At 38.7% G+C, this 24,235-nt stretch overlaps 1 protein-coding gene across 2 annotated transcripts; it reads left to right on the forward strand.

The window, feature by feature from the left end:
* The first annotated feature begins 12 nt into the window (after positions 1 to 12).
* ICA1L (islet cell autoantigen 1,69kDa-like) lies at positions 13 to 24,235 on the forward strand. 2 transcript variants are annotated; one of them, XM_014546117.1, is made up of 12 exons: positions 13 to 263; positions 5,864 to 6,046; positions 6,570 to 6,642; positions 7,591 to 7,714; positions 8,871 to 9,069; positions 11,131 to 11,256; positions 13,278 to 13,376; positions 14,305 to 14,390; positions 16,615 to 16,658; positions 18,479 to 18,721; positions 20,197 to 20,286; positions 22,096 to 24,235. In XM_014546117.1, exons 1-12 carry the CDS (start codon positions 261 to 263, stop codon positions 22,209 to 22,211), a joined length of 1,386 nt encoding a protein of 461 aa, XP_014401603.1. In that variant the 5' UTR covers positions 13 to 260; the 3' UTR covers positions 22,212 to 24,235. The 2 variants fall into 2 exon arrangements, with proteins under 2 accessions (XP_014401603.1, XP_005874320.1); XM_005874258.2 differs by lacking the exon at positions 13 to 263 and having other exon boundaries at positions 5,851 to 6,046.

Here is a 24,235-nt window from a genome sequence, read left to right on the forward strand (position 1 = left end):
AGATGATCTTGAGGCACAGAGCAAAAAAGCTATTATGAACTGTAGGTCACTGTGAAATCGCTTCTTGGGAAGAAAACGTTTACCCGTGGTTTTTGGTTTTCTCTAAATATTTATGTATTGATTTATTTAGTTCTGAGTTAGGCAACGTACTGTAAGATGATATTACTTTAATCATCTTCACATGAATATTTATGGTAGCCACCGGTGCCTCATCCTTTAGTAGGACTTAATTATACATTTGTGGGCAAAATAGTCATCTAATGGTATGTACATATTGTTATGTGACAAATTTTTAATCGTTTGATAATGGTTGTCTGTGCCTAACATACCGAGTATTCTTTGAAATGTCTGTATCTGTTTAATAGTGCAAAATTACTGTACATCTAGCCATTGAAACAGTTATATGGAAGACTTTTAATTACAACTAATTATAGTTGTTGGACAAATCATTATAATTTTAGAGATAGATGAGGGCTTACAGATCAGCCAGTCCAAAGTGCAAAAACTGCCAACAGCCTGGTGGGAAAACTAGGAAGCCACATTTTTACTACAAATATTTATTATAAAACAATAAAATTAATATTCTCTAACAACAGATGAGGTGTGACAGACTTTTATTTTGTTTGTTTTTTAAATATATTTTTATTGATTTCAGAGAGGAAGGGAGAGGGAGAGAGAGATAGAAACATCAATGAAGAGAGAGAATTATTGATTGGCTGTCTCCTGCAGGCCCCCCACTGGGGATCGAGCCCCCAACCCCAGGGCCTGGGCCAGGCTTGGTCAGTCTCTTACTAGATCATGTCTAGAATACGGGAAGATTGCTCTGAACTTTCTGTTTAGTCTTTCTGCTACTCACAAACCTCCACTGGGCCCAACCCCTATGAATCAGTTGGTTGAACGTCATGCCATGCACCAGGTCAAGGACTGGATTCCCAGTCACATACCTGGGTTGTGGGCTGGATCCCTAATAAGGGGTGTGCAGGAGACAGACAATAATTCTCTCTCTTCATTGATGTTTCTCAACAATCTTTCTATCTCTTTCCTTCTCCTTCCTCTCTTTGAAATAAATTTAAAAAATATAAAACAAAACCTTTATTGGCTTCAAAACCTTTATTATCTGTTAGAGTTTAGAGATCTCTACAATCATCAATCTACCTTTCTCTTCTTTAGCCAATATTTGGAATGACATTTCCTTGCCTCCTGCTATTAAAATCTCTGCTTTTCTTCAATATTTCACTCATGGTAGCCAGCACACCTGAATTCTAATCCTATTTCTGTTATTAATTAGGTGTGATATTGTTGGCAGGAGAGGAGAATAGGAGCTTTCTTATAAGTAACATATATGTGATTTAATACATAGTCTGTGTAATAACTACTTTAATGTCTCAGACTTTTTATGAACTTACTAATTCTAGTCAATTTTCAGATAAGTAAAGTTGCTACATAAAAGTGTAAGTACTTAATATATATTTAACAATAAATGAATGAGTGACTCTCATCTTTGAATAAAGGCGTGCTAGTGTTGCATAGTAATAATAAATAAAATATTAAAAGACAAAATAAAAAAGATATAACTGTCCCGACAATCAAGTAAACATCTTTAACAATTATAATTGTTATACGACAATTTCCCTCCACCCCCCACCCCAAAGTTGAATCATTAACAAACTCTGATTCTGAGGAAATGCTGATTGTGTTTATGAGAAAATTCATGGCTTGGGAGCCAGAGTAATCAGGAATACTGCATTAATATTAAACAGCAAACCTGTCTAGTGCATTTTCCTAATTGCATTAAACAGTAATGTTATATTTAGTCAAAAGTCTTCACAGATGATATTGCTCAAGGGGATTTCGGTGCTTCAGTTTGCACATTACCTTCAGTCTGTTTTGCTTGCTTTTCAGTGTTGTCACAGTAATGGGATATTATAAGTAAAGTGAGTACAGAACTGCTGCTAAAGTGAATATTGATTTGTTTTAAGATTTGTACTCTAGCCCTAGCCGGTTTGGCTCAATGGATAGAGCATTGGCCTGAGGATCAAAGGGTCCCGGGTTCGATTCTGGTCAAGGGCACGTGCCTTGGTTGCAGGCTCCTCCCGGGCCTGGGCCCTGGTCAGGGCACGAGCAGGAGGCAACCAATCAATGTGTTTCTCTCACATGGATGTTTCTCTCTGTCTTTCCCTCTCTCTTCCACTCTCCCTAAAAATCAATGGAAAAATATCCTCGGGTAAGGATTAACAAAAACAAACAAACAAACAAACAAACAAGCAAAAGATTTGTACTCTAAAGCCACGAGATAGCTAAAAATTTAGCTATTATAAAGGACAAAAATGAAAGTCTTCTATGTGATGACTGCGTTCAAGTAAAAAAACAAACAGTACTCTTTTTAGAAATAAAGAAAATTTCTATTTAGATAACATTGTAAGGTTTGCTCCAAACTCATAATAGTCATTCAAAAAACAAACCCCAAAATATGTGCGTTGGCTAGATAATAAGATAAACACGCACCAGAAACAAAACAGAAAGACAAAGTGGTGAGCGGTGCTACAGCGGGTGGGCTGAGCTCTCACTGGAAGAGTGGGCCCTGGCACCTGGGTGTTCAGTCCCTGCAGGCTAGTGGAAATGAGATGTTCCCCATGCAACGTTCCTTCAACTCGCTGATTACAGAAGCAGTAGTTCAGATATCGCTGTACCAGGGCCCCTAACATATCAGTGTAATACACTGTGGAACCCGCCGAAAGTGAAGTAGAGAAGACTTCATAACCACTAGATAAGGAGGAATAACCACAGAGAAGAAAAAGGAAAAAATTAATCTGTACTCATAATGAGCCTGCAAAATTTAGCCAACAAAATCAAAATTTGAAACAATAATTCACTACAAATGAAAATAATTTTATGGAAAGTCTAAAAATTCTATACACTTAGGGTACAAAGAGAAAAATTATGGAATAAAAGCCATTTAAAAGGATAAGAAATTAGGAGAATATGAAGAAGAATCACTTAGATATCTTAGATTTTTTTAAAAGAAAGTCACTGAATTAAAAAAAAAACAACTCAAAAGCTGGGATCAACTCTAGACTGAGCAGAGTTGAAAAGAGAATTCATAAATTGGAAGATTGTACTGAGGAATCTATTAAAAAATATAGCACAGAGACACATATAAAATGAGCCATTAAGACATATAAAGAATAATACCTAATAGACTCAGATAAAAAGAAGAAATTATGGCTGAAAATATTTGAGGGGACAGTAGCTCTCTAAAATATTTAAAGGGGAAAATAAAGTTTATTTCAAAGGAGGGACAGTTTGATCCCAGACTTTTTTTTTTTTTTTTTTGAGAGGAGAAGAGAAGAGAAGAGAAGAGAAGAGAAGAGAAGAGAAGAGAAGAGAAGAGAAGAGAAGAGAAGAGAAGAGAAGAGAAGAGAAGAGAAGAGAAGAGAAGAGAAGAGAAGAGAAGAGAAGAGAAGAGAAGAGAAGAGAAGAGAAGAGAAGAGAAGAGAAGAGAAGAGAAGAGAAGAGAAGAGAAGAGAAGAGAAGAGAAGAGAGATAATCGCTTTGTTGTGCCACTTATTTATGCATTTATTGGTTGATTCCTGTATGTGCCCTGACCAAGGTCAAAACCACAACCTCTATCATCTGATATATCAAACCAGCAAGGTTTGGTTTTCTGCTCAACCTATCCCCAGTGGCAAGCGTATATAGATAGCATTGCCCTCAGTCAAAAAAACACAAATATGCAAATGTCACTGTTTGCAAATTTACCCACCAGCTAACGTCCTCCCCTTGCAGGGACTGCCTTCGCTCTGCAGGTAGGATAGCTTCCAGAGAGGAAAAGGAAGACTAGTTTATTGCTCTCAAATCCAGTCAGATAAGTGACTCTTTCTTCCCACCAAGGAGATAGTGAGGGAGTGGAAAGAGGCCAGGAGAGTACTGCCTGAGTTCCATCCGCATGAAGTCGAGGGAGGGAATAGATATTCTCTTCTGATCCTCCCTAGATTTTGTTCTCTTCATTGATTGGGCCTAAGCCTGCAGTCCACTTAGGAAGAGATCAGTAGTTTGTCATGCAATTGGACTGATCCTCACGCTAATAACAATCTTGGGTGGGGGAACTAATCAAGAGCAAGTCGAAGGCAACCAAAAGCGAGAGAAATTGGAGGGGAAAGAGGAACTGCAAGTTTTCCCTCAAGACTATGATAATGCTGCTTGCTCTGTCTAATGCTGTCTAATGCATTAGAACAACATCATACTGTTTGCTGTTTTAGGTGGATCCCAAATAGCATACAGTTGGATATAGTATTTTGTTTTCTATGATTTAAGGTTCTTTGACTTTAAGAGGAAGTTTGCATTTATCATACTAAATAGTGTAATTGTTCTTATTTTGTCATCTTAGTTTGTACTGTTTTTATGTTGTCTTATTCCTGTTTTTCCCACCCTGCTTTTGCTAGTTTTTCTTGTTTTGCCCCTAGTAATTTATAAATTAGTAATTTATAAATGAATCCTATTTTTATTTAATTAGTAATTACTTTTTAAAAAAAGAAAGTGAACCTCTATTTCCTTACCAACATTAAGAATACATTAGTATCAATTGATTCCCTTGGAAATAATGAGTCACATACTTTAGTACCTCCCTTTGTCCTACTTCCCACCATTTATCAGAATAATTTGGGCTTTAAAAACTATTATTATTTCTTTACTTACTTCTCCTTAAGGAACACTTTTTCACATGTGCCTTTCCTTATATAGTCATGTTAACCATGTTCAGAACAATCACTTCAACATTCATTTTTAATCTTACAGGTTACAATTTCCATCTCTATCTCTTGTTATAAGAGATGTCCCTTGTACCTAAGATATTTATTTTTGGATACTAAAGTATTTCTTTGAGTGATTTTTTATTTGTTTGTTAATCCTCACCAGAGGATATTTTTTTCCACTGATTTTTTTTTTTTTTTTTTTTTTTTTTTTTTTAGTGAGAGTGGAAGGGTGTGGGGAGAGAGAGAGACCAGAATCAAACCCATGACCCTTCAGTCCGTGGGTTGACACTCTAACCACTGAGCAAAACAGGTTAGGGCTCTTTGAGTGATTTTTAAAGAAGAGTATGTGTTTGAATCTTTGCATATCTGAGAATATTTATTAAATATAAATTCTCTGCCTGGCTGATGTAACTCAGGGGTTGAGCATCTACCTATGGAGCAGGGGGTCACAGTTCAATTCCCAGTCAGGGCTCAATCCCCAATAGGGGGGTGCAGGAGGCAGCCCATGGATGATTCTCTCTCATCATTGACGTTTCTCTCTCTCTATCCCTTCCCCTTCCTATCTGAAATCAATAAAAAAAAATTTTAAACAAAATGTGTATTCTTCTGACATAGTTATAACTAAAGGGTGTTTTCCTAAGGAAATGATAGTGATATGCAAAGATGTGTGTACAAATTCATTTTGCAGTATTATTACAAATATTAGAAACTGATAAATGTCAACAAATAGAAAATTGGTCAGATAAAATAGAACTATTTCCAGCCATTACTGCAAAATCATAACAGTTTTATTACTTTTTTCACCTAACTGGAATTACGTATCATTAATCTTTTTGCCTGTTCCTTGTGCAAGTTATAATTATTTAGCTCATACAAAGCCAACATTAGCATGTTTAGCTGTTAACGTTAATATTCTATTTAGCATCTTTTTTTAAAGTTTTTTAATTAGATTAACAGTTGGCTAACAAGTATGTATTATTGAAAATATTTTTAAAAGACCTTTAATTTTAGGGCAGGAGCAGGGTGGAGGGTGTCACGGGGGGAAATGAGGGACACTTGTAATACTTTCAACAATAAAGACAAATTAAATAAAGAAATACCTTTACTTTTAGTTTGTTCCTTGTAGTCACTCCATGGATTCCTTTGGGCATCCTAGAGCAGAAGATAACCAGTCAGTAGTCAGCAGAATGCAAAAGAAATACTGGAAAACTAAACAGGTCCTCATCAAAGCCACAGGGAAAAAGGAGGATGAGCACGTGGTGGCATCTGACGCAGAACTGGATGCTAAACTGGAGGTAAACTTTTCTGTGAGCTGTTAGCCACAGTAGTAATAAAGGCATTACACGGAAAATTCTAAACAAAAATAATTTACAGGTAATTTATTTTTAATGTTATAATACATTATTAATATTTATAGTAAATTCACTGACCTCTCTTGCTTAGACCAATATTGGAAAAGAGCCAGGGTCCGAGTTAACGTTTTCTAAGGTTATCTATACTCCCTGATCTGTGGTTGGCAATGCTGGATGCGGTTTTCATTGGATTTGCCATTTTGGAGCTGAGGGGAGGGCAAACTCCACAGTTTGAAATTTCTATTAGCTCCCATGTATTGATCACCATTTCTTCCCCAAACATCATGAGGGAAGTCTCAATGTGCTTTCTACATCAGAAACAAAACCCAAACTCAAGTACATCCCAGTCCAGGAAAATAGACATAAGACGTACAAGAAAATGTTCCGCTTTTGAAGTGCTTATAACAGATATTTTGTGTTTGTTTATGGTTCTCTAAACTGTGCTAATAACATTTATGTCTCCAAGGTTTTTCACTCCATTCAAGAGACATGCACTGAACTTCTGAAGATAGTTGAGAAGTACCAGCTAAGACTCAATGGTATGAAATCATAGACATGTATCCTGTAATCCCAATGTAATGGAAACCCTTATCTGAATGAAATGTTTAATGTAAAAATAGTTTCTTGAACTGTTTTTAGGAACAGTTTCTTATGATGACATAGAAATATTTACGGGGACCTGTTCTCAAAGTCCCAGAGTTCTCCAACACATTCATTTTGCTGAGCTCGGTTTTCCTGCTCAGAGTCTTAAGTGGATTTGCTTCCATCACTTAAAAACTCTCTCTCTTGACACCCCCCACCAGTTGCCCGTGCAGTTACCATGCCATTCCTCTGCTCCTTAACAGAAAATTTGGACATATTGTCTGTATGCACAGTCTTAATTCCTGTCTTTCCACTTTCTCTGCACTCACTCCAGTTAAGTCTGCATCCCCACCCCTCTACTAAGTTGCTTTTGTAATAAAAAATGGTCAAATCCTAAAATGCATATCTGCACATTTGAAAATGCATCATTTGTGGTTTTATTTTGTCATTTTTATTTTTATGTTTTACTAAAGACCGATCTTTCCCAAAACAAGTTCCATGGAGTCACTGCATCAAACCATCTGGCCCTGGCCGGTGGGCTCAGTTGATTGAGTGTTGTCCCATGCACCAAAAGGTTGCCGGTTCAATTCCTGGTTGGGCCTCATACCCAAGTTGCGCATTTGATCCCCAATCGGGGCACATACAGGAGGCAGCCTATCGATTTTCTCTCTCCCTCTCCCTTCTCCTTTCTCCCTTCCTCTCTCTCTCTCTCTCTCTCTCTCAAAAAAAAAAAAAAGCAGAATCTCTGGAAATGGAGCCCAGGAGTTGCATCTTAAAAATGTCTTCTTCTTCCCCAAGTAATTCTTATGCATAGATCATTAGTTCTGTGAGAATTTTAGTGATGTGTGTGTTTTAAACAGATGATAAAAATGAAACAATTAACTATACTGTAATTTTTTCCCTAGTTGTATCAGAGGAAGAAAATGAACTAGGGCTCTTTTTAAAGTTTCAAGCAGAACGAGATGCAACGCAAGCTGGCAAACTGATGGATGCCACGGGCAAGGCACTCTGTTCCTCAGCCAAGCAAAGGTTACCTGGTTTTGCATCATCCTTAAATCTGTAGTCACTGTGACAGTTTGATGTATGTGCCTAAATGTGCATGTTGAAAAGGTTACTGATCATTCCAATCGAGGGCTAAAAGAGAAATATATTGCAGTATGTAATTGTTTTGAGACCTAACTCTTATTTATTTAGTATTTTAAATAATTATTTAAAAATTGACATTCTCAGTTGTTTAATTCCTAGAAATTGACTTGAGGCCTGTATTTAAATTTCTTAAGGGGTTTAATGTAACAGAGGCATCGCATAGCTAAAATTTAAATAGATATAGGTATATATTTTTCACTTTTTTGGGTACTATACTATCTATGAATACATTCAAACTTTTTAAGCAGAGGAAATTTTTTCTTCTTAATTATATACTTTGCATTTATCATCTTGCAGTTTTTTATCTTAAAATATGTGCTGCAAAGAATCTCCAACAGTTACTAAAGACAGCCAAAATCTTTGCACTTTCCAAAGAAAATAAAATCAGGCCTTCTCAGACCTGCAATGACCATATGTAACTTAAGCGGTTTTATTCTGAAACACCACATCAGTGACCAAGTTCATCCTTAAGGATGTGACAAAGAGACACTCAATACAGTGCGACACTTTATCTAATGTCAAAAGCAGACCAGAGGAGCCGGGTTGCACTGATGCTTCTTAAGTCCTTGTTTCTTTGTCCTCACCCTCAGCTGCTAAGAACCCGATCCTCATTTGTTCTTCTAGTATTTATCCGCTTTTCCACACCCAGGTTTTCCCTAAATTTGTCAATTAAAAGGTTTTTTGTTTATAAGATAATTCTTTATAAATACAGGGTCTCTTTTACCCATGAACTCTTTTAGAAATGGCAAATGTACTTGAGAGGTTATTTCTATGTGGATTAACATCCAACATGTTGCAAAAAATGATATGTTTTCTAAAATAAGAAAAGAGAAAGATATGGACACATCGTTATTAACAATTCCAAGTTGGCTATGTGATCCTTATTTGCTTTCTAAAGCCCTTTAGGCGTCTTAATAATTTACTATGTACAGACTCATCTGGACAGCAACTACGCTTTATGGTTGTTATAAACCTTTGTTTTTGCTTTGTTTGGCTTATGGCGTGCACAACCCTCTGATTTTTACCCCTTTGCCATTAGATTGGCCCTGTATACGCCCCTGTCTCGTCTTAAGCAAGAAGTAGCAACATTCAGTCAAAGGGCGGTATCCGATACCTTGACGACAATTAATCGCATGGAGCAGGCACGCACGGAGTACAGAGGGGCTCTGCTGTGGATGAAGGACGTGTCCCAGGAGCTGGACCCAGACACCTTAAAGCAAATGGAAAAGTTCAGAAAAGTATGAAAACACACCCTTCTTTTCCTGGTACACAAACCTGTTTAACTTCTACTGAATCACTTCATAAGATCAGACTACTTTTGACAAAATGGTATGTTATAAATTCCTGGTTGCTTGGAGATCTTCGTTGGAAGTACAAAAGGTTGCCACACTTTTTGTTTTACCCTTTGATTGGCATCCCCCACCCGTGGATCTTGTCTATTAATTTCTTTATCTCCCTCATAATAGATCTAACCACCCTTTAAACATTGCTTACCTGGACTTTGGGGCTTTTTTCTTTCTTTTTTTGCAGGAGGGAAATAGTTTATTAATGAGGAAAAATATATACGTAAAAATTCAGGTAAAATGATTATGAATTATAAGAAAAGTGATCACATTTTTCATTCTGCCACAATACGTAGTTTGACCACAAACTTTTAAAGCAACTACCTATGTATAGACATATGTTTTTCTGAATACACTCCTTATTATAAATTGCATTGCCTAAATTTACCGTACACGATTAATAAAATTCATTCACTCTTTCATTTCATAAATATTTGGAGTACCTATAGTAAAAATCGTATTCACTGTTGCTGAAGCCTTGATTCTAGACCAGCAGTTACAAGTGGTTTGCCTCACTGATTACTCCCAACAGATCTGGGAAGTAGGTGGACACATGGCCTCAGGCCACGGCAACCTGTAATTCTGTTCCCTTTATAATACTTGACAATTAGAATACAGTCCAAGGCAGGGGTTGCACAACACTGTGAATGCATTAATGTCAGTTAACTGTAAATTTTTAAATGGTTAGGTGTTATGTTATGTGACTTTCACCTCAATTTAAATAAATAAACAAACAAAAGAATACAATCCAAACCTCTTATCTGGACCCCAGTAGCCCTGCACAGTCTGATCCTTGGACCCTCTGCGGCCACATCTTGAACTTACTTTTTATGCTCCAGCAAGGAGTACGTTCTACTCTGTTCCTTCCTGTTCGGCAAACGTAAGGTCCTCACCCACCTCCCACGCCCAGGACTCTTGTCCCTGGGCCCGGAATGCCCGCCTCCGGGTCTTGGCATGGCCCGCTCACCACCTTTGTGTCCCAGTTCAAACATCATGCACAAGCCCACCAAGGGCTTCCCTGGTTATCTTATCAAAAGTAGTCACCCAGCCCTGGCTGGTGTGGCTCAGTGGATAGATCGTCAGCCTGTGGACTGAAGGATCCCGGGTTTGATTCCAGTCAAGGGCACATGCCCAGGTTGCAGGCTTGCTCCCCAGTGGGGGGCGTGCAGGAGACAGCCAATCAATGATATTCTCTCTCTCTCTCTCTCTCTCTCTCTCTCCCTCCCTCCCTCCCTCCCTCTCTCCCTTCCTCTCTGAAATCAATGAAAAAAAATATTTTTAAAAAGCAGTCACCATTTCTGTGCATTTGTCTGTTATCTTCACAGTTTGAGATTATCGTCACTATTTATTCTTTTTTTCCTGTGCTTCACACTCAGGGATGGTGAGGATGAACTCTGTTTTGTTCACCACAATATCCCAGTGCCAGCACAGAGCATGGCACATAATAGCTGCCTTATACATATTTGTTGAATGAGTGCGTATATTTAAAAGTTGAGTATTCACGCTACTTGGTGACATATGACTCAATTTATGTATAAAAATAGAATAGGAATGTATTTAAATGTATAAATATATCTTCATGACTTAGCACTATTATTAATGCTTCTCAATACTTTATGTCCCCTTTCCATTTATTCTTCTACTCTTACCTGAATATTACCCATCATTAATTTTAGATGTTACTTTTTATTTGGAATCTGTTTTTTCTTCTTAACTATGTACTTTCCATCTATCATTGCATACTTTCTCAGCATAAAGACGTCTGGAAAGAATCTCATATAATTACTAAAAATAGCCAAAACCTTGACCACTAATCATGAAATAATAATATGGGGAAAATGAATTCGTTTTCTTTATTATACTTCCATGTGTCTGAAAATATGTGTCATGAAACTTTATGGAACATTTATAATCTGCATTATCAGTGATCATAGTGAACATTTTTTGTGGTTCCAGGTTCAGATCCAAGTGAGAAGCAGCAAAGCTTCTTTTGACAAGTTGAAGATGGATGTTTGTCAGAAAGTGGATCTGCTTGGAGCCAGTCGCTGCAACATGCTCTCCCACTCACTCGCTACCTACCAGGTACCCACCCCATGGCCAGCATGCCCTTGCAGTAAAGATGAGTGGTGAGATTCCTTTTTAAAAGTTGTCCAAAGGACGTAACGGAATACATAATTATCAGATTCCTTTGATTTGCTAAAATTGACTCGTGGAGGTTGTGGCAGTCAGAAAATCATAGAATCCCGGACCGAAAAAGACCTTGGTTAGGGATCGCCTACTCAGTAGCTGCACATGATTCTCTTGGGTGTCCTAGGAGAGAAAGAGAGGCCTGGAGCCGGTCCTGGGTAGGGGCGAGGGGCGCGGGGAACGCTGAGAAGGCAGGGTTTCAGCTCCTCCACTTTGAACTTCTACATATAATTTCATTGGGAGCAAAGATGCTGTGACCCTCCAACTTCCATGTGTCTGAAAATATGTGTCATGAAACTTTATGGAACATTTATAATCTGCATTATCAGTGATCATAGTGAACATTTTTGTGGTTCCAGGTTCAGATCCAAGTGAGAAGCAGCAAAGCTTCTTTTGACAAGTTGAAGATGGATGTTTGTCAGAAAGTGGATCTGCTTGGAGCCAGTCGCTGCAACATGCTCTCCCACTCACTCGCTACCTACCAGGTACCCACCCCATGGCCAGCATGCCCTTGCAGTAAAGATGAGTGGTGAGATTCCTTTTTAAAAGTTGTCCAAAGGACGTAACGGAATACATAATTATCAGATTCCTTTGATTTGCTAAAATTGACTCGTGGAGGTTGTGGCAGTCAGAAAATCATAGAATCCCGGACCGAAAAAGACCTTGGTTAGGGATCGCCTACTCAGTAGCTGCACATGATTCTCTTGGGTGTCCTAGGAGAGAAAGAGAGGCCTGGAGCCGGTCCTGGGTAGGGGCGAGGGGCGCGGGGAACGCTGAGAAGGCAGGGTTTCAGCTCCTCCACTTTGAACTTCTACATATAATTTCATTGGGAGCAAAGATGCTGTGACCCTCCAATTTTTTTAATTTCCTGTCATTGTATGGACGAGGAAAGTGCAACTTATGAGTATGAAAGGGAATGGAAATTTTGGGCTTAAAAATCTATGTTCTCTAATTCTAGGTTGTGTGTTCTTTTTATCCTTCCAGGGTTGCCATCCACATCACTGTAACCTCAAAAGTCTCTGCTTGTGCTTATATGACTAACCCAAATCACACACAAATAGCATACAGTGAATAAGACAGGTATTAATAAGTAGCAGTTACTGATTTTAACATGTATTTGTAAATGGCAAAATAAGAGCATAAACTGCATTTACATAAAAAAGAATAATAAACGAAAGGAAATGGACATTCACTGCTGCTTCTAGGGACTCTACCTAATTCACTTCAGCACTGTTGGATTCAAGAACCAAAAAAAGGATGCACTGGAAAATAAAAGTGTTTGACAGTGTGTAGCATAATGCCTGAAACACAGTAGCTGCTAGTTCAGTTCTCCTTTATTCTCTCCATTCACCCCCCTCACTCTGAACAGGAACCTTAAAGCAGCAGAGGAAATTGGTCTATTGGTGGTGTTGCCTTGAGGACACATTTTTGGAGCAAGTCTTTCTTGAACCCTAAATGAAAGGCCAAATTTAGTGGTACATATTATCTTCCTCTAAGATTTCTCATAAAAATCTACACATACCCCTAATACAAATAGGGGGTCTTTGTGCTTTTGTCATTTCTTTTGGATTCCTCCGAAGGTGTTCTAATCCTCCAGTTTCATGCTCTTGGCTGTACTTACTGTCTGCTGGCTCTAATGTACATTCCAGCGCTGTATTCAGCTAGCACGCGCGCGCGCGCACACACACACACACACACACACACACACACACACACACACACACACAGAAACAGAGCCAATTCTTATGCAGAATTACTATGTACTGTGCTTTCTGGTTCCCCAAACCTGGAAATGGATTTCAGTTTCTGCCCTTTATCCGGCAACTATTCACCTACTACACTAGGGAGGGAAATGGCATCTAAACAAATCATGGAGAGGAAGCAGCACTCTAGCGTCACCTTTTCTTTTTCTGCAGAGAACACTGCTGGGATTCTGGGAGAAAACAGCTCGAACGATGTCCCAAATCTACGGGGCCTACATTGGCTTACATCCATATGACTTTGTGGCCCTCAAGGTACATTTCTTTCCATGTTCATTTGTTAGATATGTTACACTTCATTTGGGTAATAACATTGAAATTATTTTTTGCTAAGCCTAATTTCAAATTTACAAGACATTGGCAAACATTTTTTACACTCCTTCAGCCAGTCATTTTTATGCACTTCCCTGATTCCAAATGTATCAGCAACATAAAAAAAAATACTTGGGAATATTGCTGGTTGGCTCAATATAATAGTAGGAGGTAATAAAAAGAGGTAGAATGTGAAAAGAAAAATAAAATGCAAAAGAGATAAGAGAGTATGGAAAGTAAAAACTTAAGAGGATGGTTCACAAAATGACCAGAGTACCTATCTGACAGTTTTATAGGTTAAAGAACACATTTCTTGCTTTATTTTCACACTCATATCTTAGATGTGATTCATGATAGAAAACTTATGCCAGTTGGGTCATTATATATGTGTGATTGCGGCTGACAAGACTACTGCATTAGACCAGCTCTTTCTGTGACGCCTACAGATAAAAGGTACCCTTGGCCTATGATTAGCATACTTTTGAGATTTGCATATCTTCCTGTCCTCCCTCTCTGCAGCTGGCTTACCACTCTGTGGTAATCACCTTGGTAGGCTAGGGTTCAGTGCCTTCGAATTTACCCTCCTACCTTATTTTCAGTGGAGCTTGAAAATGTTGTTGGTAGGTCTGTTCAAGCTAGATATGGTATCTGTGATGGATTCACATTTTGCAACTGTATATTCCTGGGGCTTGGTCTGGGTTTTGTAAGTCGTGTTCTGACATAGCATATTGCAGTCTGATACCTCTGAATTCGTGTTTTTGTTTTCTGTTCTATTTTATGTCGTTCTTTAGAATGTTTATCCTCATTTTCTTTGCACAACAAGAGGAACAAACTCTTTTCACCTACTTAACGTGGAATTTCTTATCCTTAGCAACTGCAAGACACTTCGAGCAAGCTTGAGGGAGACCACAAAGAAGAACAAGTAGAAAACAGTCCACTCACTGAGAACCTCAGCAGGTAAGCAGTCAAAAGTTACACATGGTATCGTGCAAGCCCTGGACACCCTGTGTGCTTGGAGTCGTTTCTTCTCTGGCTCACCGAATACTTATTTCTACGTCATTCTTCCAATGAACATTAAAAATTTGTTTCGAAGCCTTATTTTTTCCTCTCACTTTTAACATGGTGGGCAAAGTCAAAGATAGGAGTACGAACAGATTGGGCTGATAACTTCAAATTCTATAGTTTAGGAGGAGACTGAGCCTTGAATAAGAGTGTCCACCTAGTGACTCCCAGAAGGGGCAGCTTACAAAAGGCAGGGACAGGTGCCAGCAGCTCCGAGGACAGAAGCTACTGAAAATCAATCCTCAACGCTGCGGTAAAAAAAAAAAAGAGAGAGAGAAGGAATTCTTACCATTTGCAACAGCATGGATGGAACTGGAGAGCATTATGCTAAGCGAAGTAAGCCAGTCAGAGAAAGATAAATATCACATGATCTCACTCATTTGTGGAATATAATGAACAACATAAACTGATGAACAAAAACAGATCCAGAGACAGAGAAGCATCAATCAGACCATCAAACCTCAGAGGGAAGGTAGGGGAGGGTGGGGGTAAGGGGGAGAGATCAACCAAAGGACTTGTATGCCTATACAAGTGCATATAAGCCTAACCAATGGACACAGACAACAGGGGGGTGAGGGCATGAGTGGGGGGGGGGCATGGGAGGATAAGGACACGTATGTAATACCTCAATCAATAAAGAAAAAAAAGAAAATAAATCCTCAAAACCCACAGCTGGGCCTGGGCCTGGATCCCTGGACATGGGAGGCCGGGCTGTGCACACCCTTGGGTTGCCCATCTCCCTGCCATTATACCTTCTCTTTGTTTTCCTTTCAGAGCTGCCCCTCACTTCACATTTTAACCAGATTACACTGAGTATAATGGGGAACCCAGAAATAAGGCCCAAACATTATCAACCATTTTCTGTTGAGGGGAAGGGGATCTGTAATATAAGCATTTCCCTCTTTTCTCTGTGGGGAAACAAATTTTCTGGCTAACTTGAATTTATAAACATATTAGGATGTAGATTAAATAATCAAATGTATAGTTATAAATTAAACTTTACTTCTGCATTGACACTTAAAATCATATGTTAAATCATACATATTTAGATATATTAACTTAGTAAATTTTTTCTATTATCACATTTCATGAAATTTTCATTCCAAATCTCCTCATGTAGTATCTTCAGCTTATGAGAGCCTCCTTTTTGAGTTAACAGATCCCAAAGCACCTCACTTTCTCTCCCAACCAAGTTGCTTAAAAAGCCATGTATGTAGACGGGAAATTTCCTTCTAAGTCATAAGAATGTATTTGCTCTGTAGGCTTATTTTGATACTTGCAATTAAATACCGTATTGCATTTTAAATAACCGTAAAAACGTATTAAAAACAGGCTATATTCCAGAAATAATGACTAAATCTTTGTGCAATTTCTTTGTTTCATACTTTTCTTCTTTTTAAAATTGACTTGAGAGAGAGAGGTACAGAGAGAGAGAAACATCAATTTGTTGTCCCACTTATTCATGCATTCATTGGTTGATTCTTGTATGTGCCCTGACCAGGAATCAAACCAGTTACCTCTTGGTTCATGGGACGATGCTCAACCGAATCACACAGGCTGGGCATCTTTGTCTCAGTTTTTTATTTTTACACCAGATAGATGATATAAATATTCAAAGTTAGCATTAATTGACAATGTTTTAGGCAAATGTGTTATTTTGCAACCATCACTTTGTTGTTCAAATTGGAGTTCTCCATTTTTTCTACAGGTTTTCGTCCCCTCTCTTTAGTTCTTAAGTGTTGTTGAGTAAAAACCCTCCAATGCTTGAAAGCTAAACTTTATACTCAATGGCTTTGGTGACAGATGTTTCCTATAATATAGCACTAGCATAGTGCCTGCAGTGCTGAACATGTGCCCGGCGCTTTGTTCATTCTCAGTAAATGTTTATGGAACGAATAAGGGGTGAAAGGTTATGTTCACAGTCTGTGTGGATATAGAGAAACAGGGTTTGTCTGAGACCGATTTTAAGAGATCTACCGGACAACCAGTTTAAAATTGAAAACGAAACAACACACACACACACACACACACACACACACACACACAATGTAAAACTGTGGAATATGAGTTCCAAATGTATTTTAACCAAAATCTTTACATTTTTTGGTTTTCACTTTAGGTTAGTTTTGTCAGATGAGGAAGTGAACTTGAGAAGTGAATCAGGTAAGATGGTAAATTCATTAAAATGTGAAACGATCACATTTTAAATGTCAAAACAGTTTGTCACATTTTTTTAAAAAAACTGACAAATAAAGCAAGATATTATCGACTATACATACATAGGTAGCGCGATATTTTTCACTATGTATTATTGACTTTACTCCCTATGCCAGGGGTCCTCAAACTTTTTAAACAGGGGGCCAGTTCACTGTCCCTCAGACCGTTGGAGGGCCGGACGATAGTTTAAAAAAAAAAACTATGAACAAATTCCTATGCACACTGCACATATCTTATTTTGAAGTAAAAAAAACAAAACGGGAACAAATACAATATTTGTATTTGCATGTGGCCCGCGGGCCGTAGTTTGAGGACCCCTGCCCTATGCTGTCCTTTACATCTCGGGCCTGTTTTGTAACCAATTTGTACTTCTCCATCCCTTCACCTTATTCACCCAGTCTGAAAGCCTCTCCCCTTAAGTCACTTTACAAATCTCTTGCGTACAAATACTTTTGAGTTAGCTTTATTTTTTTCTAGCTTTTTGAGTTGTAATACTGTGTAAGTTTAAGGTGTATACTGTGATGATTATATAGATGTCACACAATTATTATCATAACAAGATTAGGCAACACATCTATCAGCTCTCATAGTTACCATATTTATTTTGGGGGTAAGAACATTTAAGATATACTCTCTTAGCCACTGTCAAGTATTAATTGTTAATTAATAGTTAATATGCTGCCCAGCCAGCATGGCTCGGTGACGGAGTGTGGACCCATGAGCCAGTCTCTCATTCGTTCTGAATTTTAATTGGTTTTTTGAATAAATTTTTCTTCATTTGATGTGTGCTTTTGGAACCATTTCTAGAGAATTTTAAATAGTTATTTAAAAAATAATTTCCACCAGTTATTTAAAAGCTGGTGTGCAGGTCCATAGGCCTCCTCACTATCATGCTGGAAGCCCCTCTTTTTCTTTTTTATTTAATAAAGGTTTTTAGGGTCAGGATTTTTCCTCTGTTAATTGCTATTTAAGTATCCCATGGATTATTCAGGGTATGGCAAAAGTAGGTTTACAGTTGTGAGTATGTAAAACAAAGTTTTATTCTTATTTATTAATTATTGTATTATTTTCCACATGAACAACTATAGACCTACTTTTGCCCCACCCTGTAATATAAAATGTCTTCTTTATCATTATTTTTCAGAAATTCCATTCCACTTGGAACCAAGAGTTAATAGAACGTATTAAAATTTACAGGTGGAAGAGCCTTTTAGTTTTTTGGTTTGATTTTTTAAATGATTTTATTTTATTGCACTGTAATCAGAGCATGTTGTTTGTAATATTTCTACTTTATGAAAGTCACTGATTTTTGTACCTTAGTATAATTAATTTTTGTGAATTTCAGTGTGTCCTTGAGAAGAAGGTATATTTTCTACTAGGGTTTATATATATTCAAAACAACTACCTTTATTGATTATGCTGTTTAGATCTTTTCTCCTCTTGGACTATTTTCTACTGAGTGATATATTAAAGTCTCCTATTATTAATCTGTATTTCTCCTTGCATCTCCTGTAGTCTGTCTTACATAGGTGGTTGGTTAATTATTTTACATGTAGATATGCATAACTGTTATATCTTCATTGTGAAATGTGGTCATTTTGATCTAATTAGAAATAATTTTCATATATGCTTTCTATCAGTTTATTAAAATTATGTTAATAAAATATGAGAGCAATGAAACAAATTTGGCTTGCCCTACATCCTTCTCTCATTCCCTCAAAAAGAACAGAGCAAAAAGCCATTTTGTTTTTATTGTCACTCGACAGTTGCAAAAGATTTACCTGGAGATTCACTGGAAGATGATTTTGAGAAGGAATTCTCATTTCTGAACAACCTCCTAAGTCCTGCTTCTTCAAGTTCTAGTGAATTTACTCAAGAATGCCAGACTGCCTTTGGGAGCCTCACGTTCCAGGAGCCTCCCGTGGGGTCCGAGCCCCTTGCTCATTCCCAACGATTCCTTCCTTCCCAGCTCTTTGACCTTGGCCTTCATGCTGCTGGAGCCTTCAACAGTGAGTGTCTCGGCCACATTTGGACACCCATGACTTATTTATCTTTGTGGAACAAACCATTGTGCATGTGGATGCTAAAGTCGATAAGACTGATTTTCGTTGACTTCAGTACTACGAGGTAAAATCTGCAGTCACACCAGTCAGCTGGAAAAGTAACACATACCCCACCCCTGGAGTCTGTGCACAAGAGCGAAACAGGGCTGCTTTCCTGCCCCTCCACAAGCGCCCCCTTTCTTCTCTGATGTTCCCGGGTATCTTCTCCACATGGAAAGCCAGGGTCTTGTCTGAAACTCTTGACCTGCTAAGCCACCCTGGCCAAGGGCAGGCAGGTGCTGTCTGTGGGTTCCCAGCTCTGGAGGCTGGCTCTGTGGCAGCCTTGTGGGCAAGCCTGAGGCATGGGGACCGCAGCAGAGAGCTGGGGGCGGGCTGTTTTCCTGAGGAAAGGGTCGCCTGCTTTGTTTATATGTGGAGAACTCTCTCTACTCCCGCGGTTCCTCCATCCTGTGTCCAACCCAGCACCTTGGGGTCACTTTGCTCCCCACTTCCTATTGGTTGCTAAGTCCCGTCTGTTCTCTTTCTGAAACATGTCTCAAGTTTCCCACGGTCCTCTCTGCCTCTGCTACCAGCGCCCCTTAGAGCCTCATTTGGCTTCCTGGGTTTGTGCTACAATCCTCCTCACAGATCTCCCAAACCCTCGTCCATCCTCCACGCATCCTCCAGTTCTCTCTCCAAGCAGCAGACAATATGAATCTTTCAGCTCCATTATAATGTTACTAGAGGCCTGTTGCAGGAAGATTCCTGCAAGAATAGGGCTTCCTGCGGCTGGAGCAAAGCAGGGAAGGGAGGGAAACCCAATGAGGTGGGCTTGGCTCCTGCTCTGCCGCCCGGCTGGTTTCCCTCCCGCTCCTGCTTTCCCTCCTGCTCCGCTGCCCTGCTGGTTTCCCTCCCGCCTCCGCCACCTTGGCTCCATTCCTGTCTCCGCCACCTCTACTTTGCTCCCTTCTGTAGCACTTCACTTCCACGTTGTCTTCAGTCTTCTCTCCCAGCCGGTATATGCAAATTAACTGCCATCTTGGTTGGGTTAATTTGCATATAGTTGCTCTGATTGGCTGGTGGGCATAGTGAAGGTACGGTAAATTACCATCTTTGTCTTTTATTAGTGTAGATGGGACCACTGTGGTATATGGGGTCTCTGTCAGTGGCCAAAGTGTCTTATGTAGCACGTGACCGTATTTCAAAAGCACTTTGAAAAATGTAAGGCAGTCTAATCTAAATCTAGCTGGGACTAAACATATTATTTGAATAAAATACATAATTGCAGATAAATTCTAAGTGTTTTATGCCTCTTATACTGTAGAATCTTACCCTGGTATGAAGACTGGAGGACTTATTAGATATTTTTACCTTTTCTTGTTTTTCGGATGCTACTTCCTATTTGATTAGCAATGGATGATTCTTTCCTTCCCTCCCCCCAGGCTGGGCCTCCAGAGGGGGATTCGAACCTCCTCTCTCACACACTGATAGTCAGCCAGTGCCTTCACAGAGTCCAAAGAAATCAACAAAAGGTAAGCTATGTATTTATGGTCTTTGCTATCATATTATTAATTAGTTGAATTCAGATAAATTTAGAAAATGTATCCAGAAAAATATTTTATAAATATAAATTAATAAAATAATACTTTATAAATTATAATGAAAGCTGTACCTGAATACCACTCACCGTAGAAATAACTGGATAGAAATTTGTGATCTTGCCATGGTAAAATAAGTTCTGTAATCTTTTCTTTTTGGTGTGAAGGTTTGTTGATGGTGGATAATACCACTGGGAACAGAAGATGCTCTTTGATTACAGGATGCCTGTTGACAAATAAGGCGCTCATTAGCATAGGGCCTGGTACATAGTAATTGCTAACATATTGCGTACTGAGATATTGGTGTCTGCAGAGCGTGTCCATGTTATAATTACCATATGGGTATACATAGAAAACAGACACATTCTGTCTTGCAGAATTTTAGATACATATTAATCTTAGGCACTGATGTTGATTTCTTAAAGCTTTTTTCATCTGAGAGAATTTCAAATGTATAGAAACGTTGCATAAATGAAAATACCACAAAGAACACGTGTATACCCATTACTCAGATTCTCCTATTGTTAGTGTTTTACCCCACTTTCTTTATGGAGGCCTCTCTGTGTTATTTATTTCTGAACCAATTGAGGATAAGTTACATACATCATGACCATTTACCTGTAAATACTTCAATTTGTGTTTCCTAAGAACAGGTATATTGTTTTGCACGAACAAAGTATGATGATAAACTTTGGGAAACTTCATCTTAAGATAATACTTTTCTATAATCTGCCATGTTTGTGTTCCAGTTTGGTGAGTTGGCCCAGTAATGTCCTTTGTAGCACTTCCCTCTCTGGCAGAGCAAGTCCAGGGTCATGGATTGTATTCGTTTGCCATGTCACTTGTCTCTAACCTATTTCATCTGAAACAGTTACACAGCTTTTCAAAAATGTTTGGATGTGGGCTTTTTAATAGGATATAGTCCATCTGTTCTACTGTTTTTTGTTTTTACTGGAATGCTTCTTATTTCAATTTTAGCAAGGGCTCCAAGTGATTAAATTCAGGTATTCTTTTTTTTGTGTGCAAATTTTTAATTAAATTTTTAATTTAAGCATAGTTGGTAATATTAGTTTCAGGTGTACAGTATAGTGATTTGACATTTTTATACCTTACCATGTGATCACCCCACTAATTCTAGCAATCGTCTGTCACCGTGCAAACTTACCACAGAAGACTTGACTCAAAAATGTTTGGATGTGGGCTTTTTAATAGGATATAGTCCATCTGTTCTACTGTTTTTTGTTTTTACTGGAATGCTTCTTATTTCAATTTTAGCAAGGGCTCCAAGTGATTAAATTCAGGTATTCTTTTTTTTGTGTGCAAATTTTTAATTAAATTTTTAATTTAAGCATAGTTGGTAATATTAGTTTCAGGTGTACAGTATAGTGATTTGACATTTTTATACCTTACCATGTGATCACCCCACTAATTCTAACAATCGTCTGTCACCGTGCAAACTTACCACAGAAGACTTGACTGCTGCTGCCTTTGCACTTTTAATCAGGCCTTTTCTCAGAGCAGCATGCAATCACTTAGACATAAGAGCCTCAGCCAAGTACAGGTATCTGCATTAGTTTGTCAAAACTATCCTTAAGGAGATGTAATTGATAGTTTATTCTTATCAGTTGCCTTAAATTTTTTTTTTTATTCAAAAGGAGCATCTACTTTAAAATAATGAAAGTGGTACAATAATGTGATTTCAAAAACCTGAGACTCGTTAACATGTGTGTGTTTTTTTAATAGCTCCAAACCATGGTAACCAAGGCATGTCAGCCTGGTTCAACCTATTTGCAGACATGGATCCGCTTTCAAACCCAGATGCCATTGGACACTCGGATGACGAACTTCTTAATGCTTGACTGACGTTCCGATGCCACTTCAGAGGCCTTGAGACATCAATTTCTCCACATATTGCCTTTGTGGAAAGGAGTTCTTATTGAATCCATACACAAAAGCATTGCTTGTGAATATATAACCCTTGTCAGCCAGCTTTAGACAGATGGTAAGGACCACATTTGAATACACTTGTCTCTTTAATAGCTTGGATTTGCAGCTGTTGATAATATGTGGGAAATATTAGGAACTCCTTAGTTTGAAATAGATTTAGAAGTTTATTTTGAAAGAACAGCTGGGAAGAATTCTTCTGTAAGGGGTTGGGCTTATTTCTCTGGAGAGCCTTTTATTCAGGCTGCTTTGCTGGCTGTGAGTATTCTTTATGTGGATAAAGGACAGCAGGTAAATTGGGTTGTGATTTAGGGTTGGATTTTAAATAAAACAGTGGCAAGGAGAGTTCTCTGTTATGGAAAACAGCACTAGAACCAGGCCAGTTTTGTCTTTAGTTAGAAAGGTAGGAGGATAAGGCTTGAGAACTCAATTCGCTTTAAATTCACAGAGAAACTTGGTGCTTGTTTTCTCCACTTAAGAGACTAAAATGTAATATTAAATTTTCCTTCATAGAAAATCATGGACACCCCTCAATCCATTATCGAGTTTTCGGGGGGAAGTAGCAGGATGACTTATTTGCTCGGTCCATCCACTGTAGAAACAGAAAAATCTCTCTCCCTGCCATCAACCACAAGAGTGTCCCAACACATTGCCAATGTAATGGGCAGTATTCACATTCCTCCTGAGGAGGGGGCGGACACGCCCTAGGCAACTGACAACTGTGTTCCTGAAATTACCCAGGAACTTCTGTCTGAATGAGGGAGACAGCGTAAACACCCTATCCTCGTACCTATTTGCATGTTTACATATTTCTTGACGTGTTTTTATCACAGAGTACTTCCTGCCGGAATCACAGAAAGCTGATCCCTAAGGGAGTGTCTTATCCTTCCCTTTTCCATTTGAGCGGCACCATCTGAGGTGTCTTTGATTGCTCAGGAAAACCTGTTAAACCCAGAGCGTTTTGAGCCTAAGTACTAGAGGGGAGGGTATTTCATTGAAGTTAGTGGAAGCTGATGAACACAGAGCCGCTGTACACACACATCAATCACTCAACTGCTCTCTTTTCTTCCGACCTTTTCTTTTGGGGGCAGTTCCCCAAGTGTGCTGTTTTTGTCATCCAGACCATTGCATCTCCATGGGAAAACATTGAGCTTAGCTGTTCACAGAAGTTTCAATATGCTCTTAGTTCTGAAGAGGCTTGCTTATTATTTACAAGAGAACTGCTTGTCAAGTTGGAGTCGCTGTATGGACCGGCATAGGTAAAATGCAGCCCACGGCTCACCCAGAGGGTCTGGCCTCATGATGGAACTGCCCACGGGCTCCCCAAAACACCCCACCACTGTGGCCGAGGACTGGGTAGGCAGGAGGATCTTGTCTGAGTGTCAGAAACATGGACCCAGGAAAAGGCTATGACGTCTTTCCGTGAAATCTTTTCACATGCTTCTTCCTGTTTCTTTATTTGCTTATCCCTTCAGAAGTATTTTTTTTAGCTCTTCTTTTTTTATTCAGTGAAATTTCCCAGAATGCAATACTGTCTCTGTTCTGCCAAGATCCAGTCAGCAGGGGTTATGATTACGATTCACAATCTAAATTTTATACCCGTGGTGACTCTGCTCTCACTTTGAGTATTTCAGAAAACGCTGACTCTATGTCTTCAGTTTGTGTCATTTTTCCTTTACTAATCTTTCCTTTACTAATTTATTTCACTAATGCATTAGTTCAAATATATTTATCTTCCTCACATGCATACAAAGCAGTCCCCTGTTATCTCATGCAAACGAAGACACCATGACACAGAGGAAAAGCACTAGTCTCTCCAAGCCAGAATCCCGAATACCAGACTATGAAAGTGAGGAGATACTGCCCTCAATTTCCCAAGAGCAAAGGTTCTCAAACAAACAAACAAACAAACAAACAAACAAACAAACAAACAAACAAA

The sequence above is a fragment of the Myotis brandtii genome, unplaced genomic scaffold, assembly GCF_000412655.1.
Source record: "Myotis brandtii unplaced genomic scaffold, ASM41265v1 scaffold43, whole genome shotgun sequence".
In the NCBI taxonomy this organism is placed as follows: domain Eukaryota; kingdom Metazoa; phylum Chordata; class Mammalia; order Chiroptera; family Vespertilionidae; genus Myotis; species Myotis brandtii.